The sequence below is a fragment of the Somniosus microcephalus genome, chromosome 16 (assembly GCF_052327205.1).
Source record: "Somniosus microcephalus isolate GS21.2 chromosome 16, FLI_Smic_1.0, whole genome shotgun sequence".
Classification (NCBI taxonomy): domain Eukaryota; kingdom Metazoa; phylum Chordata; class Chondrichthyes; order Squaliformes; family Somniosidae; genus Somniosus; species Somniosus microcephalus.
In genome coordinates, this window is record NC_141002.1 from 8,269,688 (window position 1) to 8,287,851 (window position 18,164).

The 18,164-nt window shown below is 47.1% G+C and overlaps 1 protein-coding gene across 3 annotated transcripts in view; it reads left to right on the top strand.

Moving 5' to 3' along the window:
- Positions 1-281: 281 nt before the first annotated feature.
- LOC147105970 (wee1-like protein kinase 2) overlaps positions 282-18,164 on the top strand; it is a 38,892-nt gene continuing 21,009 nt past the window's right edge. For all 3 annotated transcript variants that reach the window (XM_086008582.1, XM_086008583.1, XM_086008584.1), the window contains exons 1-2: positions 282-875; positions 8,280-8,500. In XM_086008582.1, coding sequence (XP_085864708.1) covers positions 555-875; positions 8,280-8,500 — 542 coding nt within the window. In that variant the 5' untranslated portion in view covers positions 282-554. The remainder of the gene's footprint in view (positions 876-8,279; positions 8,501-18,164) is intronic.

The window sequence follows — 18,164 nt, forward strand, 5'->3', positions numbered from 1 at the left end:
CTCGAATCCAGTGGTGTAAACTTGGGGCTGTAACTTTCTCTTTAATTGGCCGATTGTTTGGCACAAGGTGGTTGGTGGTTGCCTGTTTGATGAGATGGTGAGCTAGCACTGAATGCAGTGTCTGGGCCCAGCCTCGTCTATAATTGGATACTCGTGTGTGTGTGTGTTTCCTACCCCTGGGACTTGCTGGTCATTGACAATAATCAGCCTTCCTGCAGGTTCCAACCGTCCCGCCTTTATGACGCAATCAGGGTTGGTTATAAAGGAGGTGAGGAGGGTGGAAATAGTAACATTCCGGAGAGGGAAAGGGAGTTGGAGGGAAGTGGTCAGTCGGATCCTGAGAGGGGCAGGAGGAGAGGCTTGTTGGGTTGTCTTGTGTTCAATTGAGGGATATTGGCGAGGCTCTATCTTTAATCTCTTGTAGCAAAAGGAAAGACCTCCAGACAACCCACTCCACGCAACCCTCGTTGAGCCTCTTCCTGCTGAACATCACCAGTCAACATTGGGAAGAGAGCGGGAGCCCCAAGAGCTGCTGACCCGCGGGTGGTGTGAAGATGAGCCGTTTAACCCTCAGTGCTGTCGCCCAGAAGCTCCAGTTCTCCAGCGAGGAGGAGGAGGAGGAGGTCCCGCTGAAGTTCTGTGACCACCTTCGAGTCCAGGAAGAAGGCGCCGCTGTCTCGACGCCCAGGAGAGGCTGTGTCTCCCCCTTCAGCCGCTTCCCAGTCGGCACCGGGTTGACTGCTCCCTCCGGGGAGAGGAGGCCGCCCCGGAGCCCCCGGATTCGCCTGCCTGGGAGAAGCGAGTGTCCCGGGACACCCATCCATTGCATGAACTGGAGGAAGCTGCGGCTCTGTGACACCCCTTACACTCCCAAGGTGGGTCTCCCGGCCTCTTTAATCTCCACTCCTCTTCATTGTCTTCCTAATAACTGCCTCTACTTCATGCAAAACCTTGAATCCCAGTCGCATTTCTGAAGCCAGTCTAACCCGGTGGGTTTGGGCTCCTGTCTGGTGACCTCTTCTCTAAACTTTAAATTGACCTGGTGTAAATCTGGACTAAAGTTAACTTTTTTTACACCAATTTGTGCCAATTTTCTTAAAGAACACCAGCTATCAGTCGCCCCAAAGCTTCCTGTGACCTGGCTCTAGTTGACTGTACCTGGGCTGGTGGGTAGGAAGTACTGGGTGTGTTTAGGGAGCCTCATGAATCTGCATAAGAACTTTGTTAATTTATAAGCCATAGCTTGGATTCAGAAACTATGTAACTAGATCTATTGAAAGAAAGGTCTTGCATATTTCTCTCTTTCTTTCTCTTCCCCCCCCCCCTCTCTCTCTCTCTCTCTCTCTCTCTCTCTCTCTCTCTCTCTCTCTCTCACAGACCCTATGCCGAACTCCAGTAAAAGCAATAAAGGTTGGAGGAAGTTGTGATCAAACTGTACTGAGCTTTGGTCAGAGTAACCCCTCCAGGACCAGGGCCGACTCTAGTCACAGTCATAAGGGAGATCTTCAAGTGTTGGGGGCAGTGCATTGAGAAGCCAGGAAATCGATCCTCTAGATTCTGATAGACTGGAGAAACCTGGACTAGTCAGCCTTAAGGAGGTGACTGAGAAAGGACCTCCTAAAGATGGAAGAGACAGTGAATGATATAAGAACATAAATAGGAGCAGGAGTCTGCTATTGGCTCCTCGAGCCTGCTCCGCCATTCAATAAGATCACAGCTGATCTGATCTTAGCCTCAACTCCACTTTCCCGCCTGCTCCCCATAACCCTTGACTCCCCTGTTGCTCAAATATCTGCCTATCTCCACCTTAAATATATTCAATGACTCCGCCTCCACAGCTCTCTGGGTAAAGAATTCCAAAGATTCACGACCCTCTGAGAAGAGATTCCTCCTCATCTGTTTTAAATGAGCGACCCCTCATTCTGAAACTATGCCCCCGAGTTCTAGATTCCCCCACGAGGGGAAACATCCTCTCTGCATCTACCTTGTCAAGCCCCCTCAGAATCTTATGTTTCAATAAGATCACCTCATTCTTCTAAACTGCAATGAGTATAGGCCCAACGACAACCCCATCATCTCCAGAATCGACCTAGTGAACCTTCTCTGAACTGCCTCCAATGCAAGTATATCCCTCCTTTTTTTTAAATATCAAAACTGCACACTGTACTCCAGATGTGGTCTCTCCAGCGCACTGTACAGTTGTAACAAGACTTCCCTACTTTTATACTCCATCCCCCTTGCCATAAGTGTCAACATTCCATTTGCCTTCCCAATTACTTGCTGTACCTGCATGCTAACATTTTGTTTCATGTACGAGGACCCCCAGGTCCCTCTGTACCGCACCATTCTGTAGTCTCCATTTAAAAAAATAATTTTGCTTTTTTATTCTTCATACTAAAGTGGATAACCTTGCATTTTCCCACATTATACTATATCTGCCAAATTTTTGCCCACTCACTTAACCTTTTTGCCCAGTAATAGTTTTGTTTGTATTGTTCCCAATTAACCCATTCAAACCAGCATTTTATAGCACTTACAAGCAAACATCTCAAAGTACTTTGAGGCATTAGACAAAGTAGATCCCAACCAGAAGGGTTGGCAGTGGTGGAGAGAGAGTGAAAAGCAGCCGGAGAAGAAAATTAAGGAAGGTTTTGCAAGTTGGGGTTGGGCATGGAAGAAACAAGATGGAGTTGAGCGGGAAGAGAATTTCAGAAGGCAGGGGTATAACTAGTAGAGTGGTGTAGGGAACAAGCCAAGTGTCTGAAGTGTGGATGGTGTTCTTGGGGATGTACAGTTGCAGGAGATCAGGTTGAGTGGAGCAAGACACCAGAGGGCAATCTCATAGTAAAGGATCAGTGGGGGTAGTGCTCCAAACTGTCACTACTCGGCTTCTTGGCGCTGTCGGAACACCTCAATCCCCCTGTAACAGGAGTCTGCCTCTCCAGCGCTGCCGGTAGTCTCTTTTTTGATCTGCCATTTTACAGGGTACTGTGTGTCTCACGCTGCTGGTAGTCACTGCATTGCATTACCCTCAACTGGCCGTACTGTACTTACTCCAGCATCTTCCACCATCCATTTAACACAACATTCTGTAGGTGAGTACCCAATTACTGAACACTGCACATTTCTTGATTTTTTTTTTTTTCTTTTTTAAAAATAGCCTCGGTAGGTAACCCCCTCTGTCATCCGGAATTTTTGATTAGCCGGCAACACGTCGGTGCCGGATACCAAAGAGTTCCCTGTAGTACTGAGTGACTGCTGCACTGTCTGAGTCAGATAATGAAGCAGTCCATGCCCACATGCAACAAGATCTGGACGACGTGCAGGCTTGGGTTGATAAGTGGCAGGTAACATTCGCGCCACACAAGTGCCAGGTAATGACTATCTCCAACAACCGAGAGTCTAACCACCGCCCTTTGACATTCAACGGCATTACCGTCACCATTGACCAGAAACTTAACTGGACCAGCCACATAAATACTGTGGCAACAAGAGCAGGTCAGAGACTAGGTATTCTGCGGCGAGTGTCTCACCACCACCTTCTCGAGGGCAATTAGAGATGGGCAATAAATGCTGGCCTTGCCAGCGATGCCCACATCCCATAAAAATGAATATTTAAAAAAAAAAAAAAAGGTGCTGTCTTTTGGATGGAGATGTTAAACTAAAGTCCTCTTAAAGATCCCAGGGCACTATTTCGAAGCAGAGCAGGGGAATTCTCCCCAGTGACCTGGTCAATAATTACCAACATCACAAACACATAAGCAAAATATTGCGGATGCTGGAAATCTGAAATAAATCTGTTCCCTGGACAGAGGCCCAACCAGTCCTGATCCACCACCACCCTCCTCCGCCTGGCTGAACTTGTTCTCCACATTGAACAACTTCTCCTCTGACTCCACTCACTTCCTCCAAATTAAAGGTGTTGCTATGGGAACCCGCATAGCCCTAGCTATGCCTGCCTTTTCGTGGGATATGTGGGTCATTCTTTGTTCCAGTCCCACTAAGGTGCCCTCCCCCTCTTTCACCTCTTTTTCCGGTACATTGATGACTATCAGTGCTGTTTCCTGCTCTCGCCCTGAACTAGAAAATTGCATTCACTTTGCTTCCAATTTCCACCCTTCCTTCACATGGCCCATCTCTGACTCTTCCCTTCCCTTCCTCGACTTCTCCATCTCTGGGGATAGGTTATCGACCAATATTCACTACAAGCCCACTGACTCCCACAGCTACCTGGACTACACTTCCTCCCTCCCACCCTGCTCCCTGTGAGGACTCTATTCCAATCTCCCATGTTCTCCGTCTCCGCCGCATCTGCTCTGACGATGCCACCTTCCATGCTAGTGCTCCCGCTATGTTTTTTTCCTCAACTGAGAATTCCCCTCTACCGTGGTTGACACGGCCCTTGACCATGTCCATTCTATTTCCCGCACTTCTGCTCTCGCCCCTTCCCCTCCCTCCCAGAACTACGATAGGGTTCCCCGTGTCCTCGCCTTTCACCCCACCAGCCTCCACATTCAACGGATCATCCTCTGTCATCCCTCCATCAAACGCATCTTCCCCTCGCCTCCCCTTTCAGCATTCCATAGGGACCGCTCCCTCCGCAACACCCTAGTCCACTCTTCTATCACCCCCAGCACCCCTTCCCCTTCGCCCAGCACCTTCCCATGCAAGCACAGGAGGTGCAACACCTGCCCTTATACCTCCATCCCTTCCCACTGCCCAGGGCCCCAAACACTCCTTCCAGGTAAAACAGCGATTTACTTGTACTACTTGCAATTTAGTATACGGTATTCGCTGCTCACGATGCGATGATCTCTACATTGGGGTGACCAAACGCAGATTGGGCGACCACTTTGCAGAACACCTCCGTTCAGTCCACAAGCGTGACCCTGAGCTTCTGGTCGCCTGTCACTTTAATTCTCTGCTTCACTCCCACTCTGACCTCGGTCTTCGCCCTCCTCCACCGTCCCAATGAAGCTTAACGTAAGCTCGAGGAACAGCACCTCTCCTTTCGATTAGGCACTTTACAGCCTTCCGGACTCCACACGGAGTTCAACAATTTCAGATCATAACCTCTGCCCCCATTTTTTTTTAAATTTCCTTTTCCTCTCATGGCAGCTGTTGATGATTCTGCCATTGCCATTTACACCTCATCTAGACTCATCTTTTGTTTCTTGTCCCATTACTCTGTCCTTTTGCCTTGTACTATCGCCCTTTTGTCTTTTAATCTCTCCTGCCTTTCACCCTTTGTTCTTTCCTCCTCTTCCCCCTTTCCCTGCACTTACTTAAAATCTGTTACATCTCGAACTTTTTCCAGTTCTGACGAAGGGGCCTTGACCTAAAAGGTTAACACTCTCGTCACTGATGCTGCCTGACCTGCTGAGTGTTTCCAGCATTTTCTGTTTTTATTTCACTAAAACACATGATCTGGTCATTTATCACTTTGCTGTTTGTGGGAGCTTACTGTGCATAAAATTGGCTGCCGTGTTTCCTACATTACAACAGTGACTACACGTCAAAAGTATGTCATTGGCTGAAGTGCTTTGGGACTTCCTGAGGTTGTGAAAGGGGTTATACAAATTATTTTCCTCCCCTCAAAATAGAGCATCAATATTCTGTGACCTGCAGCGACTCACTTCTACCACTAGATGGAGCATCATGAACTAATTACCCATCCCTCCATCTGCTGCAGCACTGAGGGAAATGTTCATCGTCCTGGCATTCTGCGGGCAGTGCCACGGGAGGTCCGTTAGTAGGAAATATTGGGTTAGAATTCCCGCGGGGTTCCCAATCTGTCGTCGTAACACCGGAAGTGGGATGGAAACCTCGGCACTTGTACAGTTTCTCCAGCCTCTGTCAATCTCCAAGTTGCAGTGGGAGACCTGGGAACCTCTGGAAATAGCTGGCTCACATATTGAGAGTCCAGTCTGTAACTGGTCAAATTTTCCTTCACCCCCCAACCCCCCCCCCCCCCCCCCGGTGGATGTAATGGATCCCATGACCACTATTTGAAGAACAGGGCAGTCTCCCCATGCCAATATTTATCCCTCAACCAGCATCGCTAAATCGATTATCTGGCCATTTTCTCATTGCTGTTTGTGGGATCTGCTGTGAGACTTTTTAAAATTCATTCCTGGGATGTGGGCATCACTGGCAAGGCCAACATTTATTGCCCTCAAAGCTGGTGGTGAGCTGCAGTCTGTGTGCTGAAGGTACTCCCACAGTGCTGTTAGGGATGGAGTTCCAGGATATTGACCCAGTGACGATGAAGGATCGGTGATATACTTCCAAGTCCGGATGGTTTGGAACTTGCAGGTGGTGGTGTTCCCACGCGCCTGCTGCCCTTGTCCTTCTAGGTGGTAGAGCTCGCGGGTTTGGGAGGTGCTGCCGAAGAAGCCTTGGCAAGTTGCTGCAGTGCATCTTGTAGATGGTCCACACTGCAGCCACAGTACACCGGTGGTGGAGGGAGTGAATGTTTAAGGTGGTGGATGGGGTGCCAATCAAGTGAGCTGCTTTGTCCTGGATGGTGTCGAGCTTCTTGAGTGTTGTTGGAGCTGCACTCATCAGGCAAGTGGAGAATATTCCATCACACTCCTTACTTGTGCCTTGTAGATGGTGGAAAGTCTTTGGGGAGTCAGGAGGTGAGACACTCTCCACAGAATACCCAGCCTCTGACCTGCTCTTGTTGCCACAGTATTTATGTGGCTGGTCCAGTTAAGTTTCTGGTTAATGGTGACCCCCAGGATGTTGATGGGGGACTTAGTGATGGTAATGCCGTTGAATGTCAAAGGGAGGTGGTTAGACTCTCGCTTGTTGGAGATGGTCATTACCCGGCACTTGTGTGGCATGAATGTTACCTGCCAATTAATCAGCCCAAGCCTGAATATTGTCCAGGTCTTGCATGCGGACATGGGCTGCTTCATTATCTGAGGAGTTGCAAATGGAACTGAACACTGTGCAATCATCAGCAAACATCCCCACTTGGAGGGGAGTGTATTGATTTCCTTGTGGGTTCAATGATGAGACATTTATTAAGAGAATAACTTTTAATCTAAGGTTTGTTCAAGAATTCACAGCTTTTCAGGAGACCATGCTTCTGGCTGCAGCTAAAATGAAACTGAAACTCCCAGCCTCTTTGTCTGTGTCACATGACCTCTGCTGCTCAGGCACAAGCAATCAAACACAGACAAATATGCTGTAAGGCATAAGTAATCAAACAGACAAATATCATCACTATTTGCTGATATCATTACAGGGAGGTCATTGATGAAGCAGCTGAAGATAATTAATAATAGTTCAACTTTATTGTCATTGCACAAGTACATGAACAACGAAATGTGATCTTGCAAGCTCCCATGACTGGGAGAAGCAAAGCCACTGCGTCGGTGCACGCCGCCATTCCATTTCCACCATTCCTCCCGTCCGACAATCTTCAGCCCACCGCCCGGGCCTGCTCACCAGCCGCTCCTCCTTCCGTGACCTTCTCACCAACCGCCCCTTCTCGGGGCTCCTTCCGTGACCTTCTGCACCTGGTCTTCCCTGATGGTCACCCCTCCAGGTACTAACCAGGCCTGGCTCTGCTTAGCTTCCAAGCCTTGCCAGTGACCCTGTCCCTAGTCCCAGGAAGATGGTTGGGCCTAGGATACTGTCCATTTAGATATGTGGGTCTGAAATAAAAACAGAAAATGCTGAAATACTCAGCAGGTCAGGCAACATCTGTAGAGAACGTCAACATTTCAGGTAGATATGTGGGTCACTTTTTTAAAGGTGCCTTTTGACTAAACAGACACCTATTTGCAACTCAAGTGCTGGATTTTAATTCTTGAAAATAAAGCAGACTTCAAATGATCTATTCCCTTTTTTTCTCCTGGTGTTTGAAGCACAGGGCAGGGGATTTTGTTACTGGTAATGATGAAGTAGAGGAAAGATCTGTGCCCCGATTAGTGTTGGTGTGCAATGGGGTCTGTAAGGGCTTTTGGGGAATGAGCTTCTACAGTTGCTGCATTTCTGGGTTTCAACTTTGGTTGGTCTGAGTGTTTTTTGCAGATGTCGGTACTATTTGTTGTCGAGTTTGCACCGTGCTGGGTAAGTGCGAGTTGTTACTTCACGGGTGTCACCATTCTGGTCCTTTTCTTCAGTTAACTTTCTTCCCCGGTGCCCTGGGTGTTTAACGTCGCATTCTAGGGACTCCTATTGTACATCATCCTTGCGGACATGAACCTCTTACCGTTGCTGCTCTCCCTTGAATCTAGAGGAGTTACTGTCTGTTTTATTTCTAGAGCCTCTTCTCCAAGGCTGGCCAGCTCTCGACTGCCACCAAGGGTCCTGTCTCGAGGATTCGCCGACCAGTGGGCTTTTCTACCGGAGCTGAGCACCTCCGAGTTCCGTCGGTGAACGTAAACCCCTTCACCCCAACTCCGTACCATGAGCTGGGCCTCGCCCGCAGAGCGCAGACTGAGAAAACCGGCAAGAGGAAGAAAAGGATTGAAGAAAGAGGCAGGTAAAGGTTGTTTGTGTGTGGACAGGGTGTGATCCAATGGTTGCCTTCATTGGAACTGAGCTTGCCAATGAGGCAAGTTGACTTGAGCCCCTCTGCTTCCAGCAGCTGAATAGAACAGTCTTGAGCCATGTGCAGCAATGCTGAGGCTACCCAATGTGCTGCATCTGTACAACTGCATGAAATGCCCTGTGTAGTGAGTTAACGTACTTGAAGGAGGGAAGAAAAACTGTTACATTCAGCTCTTCCTCTGTTTTGTTAGCTAAAATTAAAGCTCATGGAATTAAAGGCAAATTATTGACCAGGTTTGGAGATTGGTTAGGCGGTAGAAGACAAATAGGAATAATGGGTGTGACTAGCAGTGTTCTGTAAGGATCTGTGCTGGGGAGTCAACTATTCACTATTCATTAACAACTTGGATAACACAATAGACAACCATATATCCAAGTTTGCCGATGACCCAAAGATTGGTCGTATAGTGAGTTGTGTAGACGGGAGCACAAAATTACAAAAACATTGATGGATTAAGTGAGTACAACTATAGTAGATGGATTTCAATAAAGGCAAGTGTGAGGTCGTCCATTTTGGACCAAAAATGGATGGATGAGTTTTTTTGACATGGTGAAAAGTTTGAACAGTGGCGGTCCAGAGAGCTGGGGGTCCATGTACACAGATCACTAAAATGTAATGGTCAGGTACAAAAAAATAATCAAAGATTAATGAATGTTAGCCTTTTATAACGGGAGGGCTAGAATATAAAGGAGGTTTTGCTACAGCTGTACAAAGCTCTGCTTTGACCATAACTGGAGTACTGTGTACAGTTCTGGGCACCACACCGCAAAGGACATACTGGCCTTGGAGGGAGTGCAGTGCAGATTCACCAGATTATTACCAGGACTCCAAGGGCTAAATTAAGGAGTGATTACATAAACTAGGATAGTATTCCCTGGAATATAGAAGGTTAAGGAATGTTTTGAGGTTTTAAGGATTTTGAAAGAAATTCATAGAATCATAGAAACTTGCAGCACAGAAGGAGGCCATTCGGCCCGTCGCCCTGTGCTGGCTCTTTGGAAGAGCAGTCGTGCTTCGTCCCACATCCCTGCTTTTTGTCCGTAACCCTGTAAGTTGCTCATCCTCGAGAACCCGTCCAACTCCCTTTTAAAAATTATTGATGGAATCATCTTCCACCATGTCTTCGGGTCGAGCATTCCAGATCCCGACAACTGAGTGGCAAAAAGACCTAGAGGGGAGAATGTTTGTTTTTTTTTCCAATGATTTTGAATCTATAACCTCCAGTTATTGATCCACCCGTCAGAGGGAATATGTTTTTCTATCTCCTCTATCTTGAAAACCTCCATTAGGTCACCTCTTAACCTTCTCTGTTCCAAGGAGAACAGACCTAACTTTTCCAACCTCTCATAACTGAAGTCGCTCATTCCTAGTACAGTAACGTCCTGGTAAACCTCCCTCGTTCCTAGTAACGTCCTGGTAAACCCCCCTCGTTCCTAGTAACGCCCTGGTAAACCCCCCTCGTTCCTGGTAAACCGCCCTCGTTCCTAGTAACGTCCTGGTAAACCCCCCTCGTTCCTAGTAACGTCCTGGTAAACCCCCCTCGTTCCTAGTAACGCCCTGGTAAACCCCCCTCGTTCCTGGTAAACCGCCCTCGTTCCTAGTAACGTCCTGGTAAACCCCCCTCGTTCCTAGTAACGCCCTGGTAAACCCCCCTCGTTCCTGGTAAACCGCCCTCGTTCCTAGTAACGTCCTGGTAAACCCCCCTCGTTCCTAGTAACGTCCTGGTAAACCGCCCTCGTTCCTAGTAACGTCCTGGTAAACCGCCCTCGTTCCTAGTAACGTCCTGGTAAACCGCCCTCGTTCCTAGTAACGTCCTGGTAAACCTCCCTCGTTCCTAGTAACGTCCTGGTAAACCTCCCTCGTTCCTAGTAACGTCCTGGTAAACCTCCCTTGTTCCTAGTAACGTCCTGGTAAACCTCCTCTGTACCCTTTCTAAGGCCTTTACCTCTTTCCTGAAGTGTAGTGCCCAGAGTGTCCACAATACTCCAGCTGAGGCCTAACCCGTGATCTATAAAGTTCTAGTATGATCTCTTTGCTTTTATGTTTTATTCCTCTATTTATAAACACAAGTAACCATATTTTTTAACCACTATCAACTTGCCCCCTCCCCTTTAATGATTTGTGTATATGGACACCAAGGTCTCTCTGCTCATCTACACTTTTTAAAGTCGTGCCATTTATAGTAAACTGTCTTTCCAGATTAGTCCTCCCAAAGCGCATCACTTCACACTTCTCTGCAATAAACTCCATCTGCCGTGCTTCTGCCCATTTCGTCAGTCTATAACTGCCCTCATCACTAGCTACTACTTTACCAAGTTTCGTATCATCTGCAAGCTTTATAACGCTGCTCCCTACACCCGAGTCTAGGTCATTTATTATAAAAATTGACGAGTAATGGACCCAAAACTGACCCTGGGGAACACCCACTGCAAACCACCTCCCAGTCTGAAAAACATCATCAAAAACCACCCTTTGCTTCCAGTCACGGAGCCAATTTTGTATCCGTACAATCACTTTCCCCTTAATTCCACAATACTGCACTACCTTGATCCACCTTCTGTTACCTCATCAAATAATTCAATCAAGTTAGCTGGACACGATTCGCCTTTTAACAAATCCATGCTGGCTCTCCTTGATTAATCCATGCCTTTCCAAGTTTATTTTGTCCCTGATAATGGTTTCCAATAACTTACCCACCACCGATTGTTAGGCTGACTGGTTTGTAGTTTCCTGGTTTATCGCTCTCCCCTTTGTTGAATAGTGGTATAACATTAGTAACCCTCCAGCACTACTCCTGGATCCAGTGAGGATTGAAAGATTGTGACCAATGCCTCTGCTATTTCTACCTTTTCTTCTTTCAACAACCTCGGATGCATTCCATCCAGACCAACATTCAGTAATGCTAATCATTTAATATGTACTCTTATTATCCTGTCCATACCTTCCCTCTCCTGTTTTAGTGTAACCTTCACATTTACTTCCTTTGTGAAGACTGATGCAAAGTAATCATTTAATACTTTAGCCATGTCCTCTGCATGAAGATTTCCCTTTGGGTCCAACTATTTCTCTAGCTAATCTTGCACTTTGTTAAATGTTTTGGGGTTTAGTTTAATGTTGCCTGCTAATTTTTTCTCCTAACCTCTTTGCTGCCTGTATTAACTTTTTCAATTCCCTCCTGTACTTTCCATAATCTTCCAGTTCTTGCTCCTGATGTGTCATAAGCCTCCTTTTTTCTGTTTTATTTTCACTTATTTCCTGTCATGCAGGGTGCAATAGCTTTGGATGCTCTCTTCTTAGGCAGTCCCTCGGAACCGAGGATGACTTGCTTCCACATTAAAAATGAGTTCGCAGGTGACCGATTAGTCCAATGCGGGACCTACAGTCTCTGTCACAGGTGGGGCAGATGGTGGTTGAAGGGGCGGGTGGGTGGGGTGCTTGGGTTGACGTGCGCTGCTTGCGCTTGGCTGCCGCTTGCAAAGAGACTCGAGGTGTTCGGCACCTTCCCGGATGCTTCTCCTCCACTTTGTGCGGTCTTGGGCCAGGGATTCCCAGGTGTCGGTGGGGATGTTGCACTTTTTCAAGGAGGCTTTGAGAGTGTCCTTGAAGTGTTTCCTCTGCCCACCTGGGGCTCTCTTGCCGTGTCGGAGCTCTGAGTAGAGCGCTTCTTTTGGGAGTCTCTTATCGGGCATGCGGACAATGTGACCCGTCCATCGGAGCTGATCGAGCATGGTCAAAGCTTCGATGCTGGGGATGTTGGCCTGAGCAAGAACACTGACGTTGGTGCACCTATCCTGCCAATGGATTTGCAGGATCTTGCGGAGGCAGCGTTGGTGGTACCTCTCCAGTGCTTTGAGGTGCCTGCTGTACATGGTCCATGTCTCTGAGGCATACAGCAGGGCGGGTATCACTGCTGCTCTGTAGACCATGAGCTTAGTGCCAGGTTTGAGGTCCTGGTCTTCAAACACTCCCTCAGGTGACCAAAGGCTGCACTGGCACACTGAAGGCGGTGTTGGACTTCGTCGTCGACGTCTGCCCTTGTTGACAGTAGGCTCCCGAGGTATGGAAAGTGGTCCATGTTGTCAGAGTCCTTGTCGTGGATTTTTATAATCGGGGGGCAGTACTGTGTGGCGGGGGTAGGTTGGTAGAGGACCTTTGTCTTACGGATGTTTAGAGTAAGGCCCATGCTCTCGTACGCTTCGGTGAAGGTGTTGACGATGGTTTGGAGTTCGACCTCTGAGTGAGCGCAGACACAAGTGTTGTCTGCATACTGTAATTCGACGACAAAGGATGGGATGACCTTGGATCTGGACTGGAGGCGACGGAGGTTGAACAGTTTCCCGTTTGTTCTGTAAATTAGCTCCACTCCAGTGGGGAGCTTACTGAGGGTGAGATGGAGCATTGCAGCAAGGAAGATCGAGAAGAGCGTTGGTGCAATGACACAGCCTTGCTTGACCCCGGTTCGTACGTGAATTGGGTCTGTGGTGGAACTGTTGGTCAGGATCACTGCTTGCATGTCGTCGTGAAGCAGGCGGAGGATAGTGACAAACTTTTGAGGGCAGCTGAATTTGAGGAGGACACTCCATAATCCCTCACAGTTGACCGTGTCGAAGGCCTTTGTGAGATCAAAGGCGGCCATGTACAGCGGTTGGTGCTGTTCCCTGCATTTCTCTTGTAATTGATGTGCGGTGAAGATCATCTCCATTGTGCCCCTTAGTGGGCGAAATCTGCATTGCATCTCTGGGAGGAGCTCTTTGGCCACTGGGAGAAGGCAATTTGAGGAGGATTCTTGCAATGACTTTCCCTGTGGCAGACAGCAGGGAAACTCCTCTAATTACCACAATCGGACTTGTCACCTTTCTTGAAGATGGTCACAATTACAGCGTCTCTGAGATCCCCTGGCATGCTCTCCTCCTTCCAGATAAAAGAAATGAATTTACGCCGGTAGTGCTTCTCCGCTACGCTTTAGTGCCTCGGCGGGGATTCCATCTGCTCCTGAGGCCTTGTTGTTCTTCAGTTGTCGGGTGGCCTTTTCAACCTCATGCCAGGCTGGGGTTGTGCTGAGATGGTGGCGGATAGCATGCTGTGGGATGGAGTTGAGGACACTCTTGTCGAAGACAGTCATGGTTAAGGAGATCTTCGAAGTGCTCCTTCCAGCGGGCACTGGCTGCTTCCCTGTCCTTGATGAGTACCTCTCCATTCTTGGCCCGCAGTGGGGAAGGGCCTTGGGTGCTTTGGTCGTAGATGGTCTTGACTGCGCTAAAGAATCCACGCACGTCGTGGTTGTCGCTAGCTGCTGGATCTCCTGCGCTTTCTCCACCCACTATCTGTTCTTTCGGTCATGAGTTTTTTGTTGGACCTCGGCCTTCAGGCTTCTGTAGAGCTGCTTTCTTGCCCTCGAGTTGTGTTGCTGTTTCCAGATCAGGAATGCCTTGTGCTTGCAGCTTAATAGCTCCTGGATCTCCTGGTCGTTCTCGTCGAACCAGTCTTGGTGTTTCCTGGTCGAGTGACTGAGCGTCTCTTCACAGGTGCTGATTATGGAGGCCTTGAGTGTAGACCAGACGCTGTGGGCACTCTGTCTCTGCATCACTGGGAGTCATCAGGTTGGTTGAGGCGCAGGCTGAATAGGGCTTTCTTAGCAGGTGCTCTAACTTTTCACTTAAAAGTAATATGCCTAGTCTGTACCTGAACTATATCTCTTCTCTGAATGCCCTCCATTGCTCTGTTACTGCGTGACCCTGCAGTCACCTTTTCCAATCTACTTGTGCTAGGTCCCTTCATAAATCACTGAAATTAGCTCTCCCCAGTTGAGCATTTTTACCTTTAAAATTTTCTGGTCTCTTTCTGTAATTGCTGTAAACCAAATTATGTTGTAGTCACTGTTGGCTAGATCTCCTACTGTAACACTCCACTTACCCTACATATTTCCCAGATCCAACACTGCTTTCTTCCTTGGACTGGTGATACATTGATTACATTCTCCTGTACACATCAGAAATTCCCCTCCTTCCCTACCTTTAGCAGTGTTTTCCCAAATATATCAGGATAATTAAAGTCTCCTAATAGTACTACCCCATTTTTGTTGCATGCCTTTGAAATTTGCTCATCTATCTCCTTCTCACTGGAGCTTTTTTAAAAAAACAACCCACCCAGCAATGCTCCCTCCTCTGTTCCTTAATTCAAGCCATTAGATTCAGTCCTAGAACCATCTGGTAAATCCTTTCTACTTAGAACTATAACATCACCCTTCAATACTGCCACATCCCCGCCTCTCCTTCTGTCATTCCTGAATACTTGGTAACCAGGAATATTAACCCAGTCCTGGCCTTATTTGAGCCATGTCTCTGTTAATGCAAACATGTAATCCCATGTAGCAATTTGTGCCTGCAGTTCACCAACCTTATATTAAGAATATAAATAGGAGCAGGAGTCGGCCATTCGGCCCCTCGAGCCTGCTCCACCATTCAATAAGATCATGGCTGATCATCTACCTCAACTCCACTTTCCTGCACTATCCCCATATCCCTTAATTCCCTTAATACCCAAAAATCTATCGATCTCGGTCTTGAATATACTCAATGACTGAGCCTCCACAGCCCTCTGGGGTAGAGAATTCCAAAGATTCACCACCCTCTGAGTGAAGAAATTTCTCCTCATCTCAGTCCTAAATGGCCGACCCCTTATTCTGAGACTGTGACCCCTGGTTCTAGAATTATTAGTTACACTAAGGACATTGACTTGCATACAATGTAATACCTCATTCATCACTTGCTATTTTCCTCAATCTGGTCCCTGCAATTTTGGGGATATTTCTAATTTTACTGCTGTTTATAGATTGTCCTCTGATCTCATTGCTCCTTTCTGCTATTTTCTGGTTCCCCTCCCCCTGCCAAATGTGTTTAAACCCTCCCCAACAGTACTAGGTAATGTCTCATTGAGAACATTGGTCCCGCCTTTGTTCAGGTGCAAATTGTCCATCTAGTACAGGCGCCCCTTCCCCCAGAACCAGTCAAAATGCCCCAAGAATCTGAAACCCTCTCCTGCACCACTCCTCCAGTCATGTATTCACCTGCACTAACTTCCTGTTTCTGTATTCACTGGCACATGGCACTGGGAGTAATCCTGAGATTACTACCTTTTTTGAGGTACTGTTTGGTTCTTTAAATCTTTTTTCCTAGCTCCTGAAACTCTTCCTGAAGGACCTGAACACTTTTTTTCTACCTAGATCATTGGTTCCAACATGGACCATGACTTCTGGTTGCTCCCCTTCCCAGAATGTCTTGCTCCCATTCAGTGATATCCTTTATAGGGTAGATAGAGAAACTTTTTTTCTGCTGGTGGTGGGGGCGGGTGGGTTTAGGACAAGGGATATAATCTTAGAACCAGGCCATTCAGGAGAGGTTAGGAAACTCTTCTATATGCAAAGATGGTGGAAGTGTGGAGAACACACTCACTCTCTCTCTCTCTCTCTCTCTCTCTCTCTCTCTCTCTCTCTCTCAGCAGTCGATGCTAGATCATAACATGATTAGGCTGAGTCAACATGGTTTTATGAAAGGGAAATTGTGTTTGATAAATTTATTAGTTTTTTGAGGATGTAACTAGCAGGGTAGATAAAGGGAAACCAGTGGATTTAGTACATTTGGATTTCCAAAAGGCATTTGATAAGGTGCCACATTAAAAAAAGGTTATTGCACAAAATTAGGGCTCATTGGGTTGGGGGTAATATAGTAGCATGGATAGAAGATTGGTTAATGGACAGACGAGAGTAGGGATAAACTGATCTTTTTCAGGTTGGCAGGCTGTAACTAGTGTGGTGCTGCAAGGATCAGTGTTGGGGCCTCTGCTATTTACAGTCTATATTAATGACCTAGTTGAAGGGACCGAGTGTAATGTATCCAAGTTTGTTGCTGATACAAAGCTCGGTGGGACAGTAAGCTGAGAAGAGTAGTCTGCAAAGGGATATAGATAGACTAAGTGAGTGGACAGTAAGGTGGCAGATGGAGCATAATGTAGGAAAATGTGAGGTTATTCACTTTTTGGTAGGAAGAATTTAATAAAAAAAAAAAAAAAAAAAAATTTAAATGGTGAGAAACTTTCAAATGTTGGTGGTCAAAGATTTGGGTGTCCTTGTGCAAGAGACACAGAAAGCTAGCATGCAGGTACAGCAAGCAATAAGGAAGGCAAATGGCATGTTGGCCTTTATTGCAAGGGGGTTGGAGTATAAGAGTGAGGAAGTCTTGCTCCAATTGTACAGGGCTCTGGTGAGGCCACACCTGGAGTACTGGGCACAATTCTGGTCTCCTTATCTAAGGAAGGATATACTTGCCTTGGAGGCGGTGCAACGAAGGTTCACTAGATTGATTCCTGGGATGAGAGGGCTGTCCTATGAGAGATTGTGTAGATTGGGCCTATACTCTCGAGTTTAGAAGAATGAGGGGTGATGTTGTTGAAACACACAAGATTCTGATGGGGATTGACAGGGTAGATGCTGAGAGGTTTCCCGAGGCTGGAGTGTCTAGAACTAGGGGGCATAGTCTCCGGATAAGGGGTCAGCCATTTAAGACTGAGATGAGGAATTTCTTCACTCAGAGGGTTGTGAATCTTTGGAATTCTCTGCCCCAGAGGGCTGTGAATGCCGAGTCACTGAGTATATTCAGGGCTGAGCAATAGATTTTTTTGGACTCTAGGGGAATCAAGGGATATGACGCTGAGGTGAATGATCAGCGATTGATATTGAATGGCAGCGCAGGCTTGAGGGGCTGTATGCCCTACTCCTATTTTTTATGTTCAATTAGTTTTAAATTGGAGTGATTGATTTTTGCTGGTCAAGGGTATTGAGGGATATGGAGTTGGGCTGCAGATCAGTCATTATCTGATTGAATAAATGGCAGAACATGTTTGAGGGGCTGAATGGCCTACTCCTATATTCCTATGACTGTTCCTGTACCAGTGTGCTGATGACTAGTAAGTTATCTGAGCAGGACCTGCAGAAATGTTTGTGTTCCTGACCTGACCTCTTGGCTGGAAAATCCCAGTGCTGCTGATGGGGAATAAATCTAGTGGAATCTCACTATGCCTAAGGTTTAATATCTGATGCTGTCTAGTTCCTGATCAGTTACTGGGCATAAACTAACCTAACTAACAGAAGGCTGAGTCAAGTGCAACATTGAAAGCCAGATTTCTTAGCTAACAAGAGATTGAGAAAGGAATTCATCTCTTAACATTGCTCTGTGTAAATTCTACTCATGCAAAACATGAACGGTTGTAGCACGTCCAGTTCGACACACTACTGCTATTGAGTACTAAACTCTGAATGTGGTGAGGTGAGGGAATTTTAAGGGTCGATCTCTTTCTAATATTTAGTTAAGTTTTGCATTTAACTTTTCTTTGAAAGTATCCACAAGTTAAGGTTAGAGTTAGGCAGGTGGTAAACAAGCTACCTGCTAGTGGCAGTTGCACAGTTAATTAGGTGAATAGCTAGAACTGGTTACCTGGTAGTCACTGTCAGCGGGGGCTGTCTCTGGAATTTGTGCTAGTATAAATACAGGAGGCTTTGCTAATGCACGGAGTACTGCTTCCACGCAGTGCTTCCACGCAG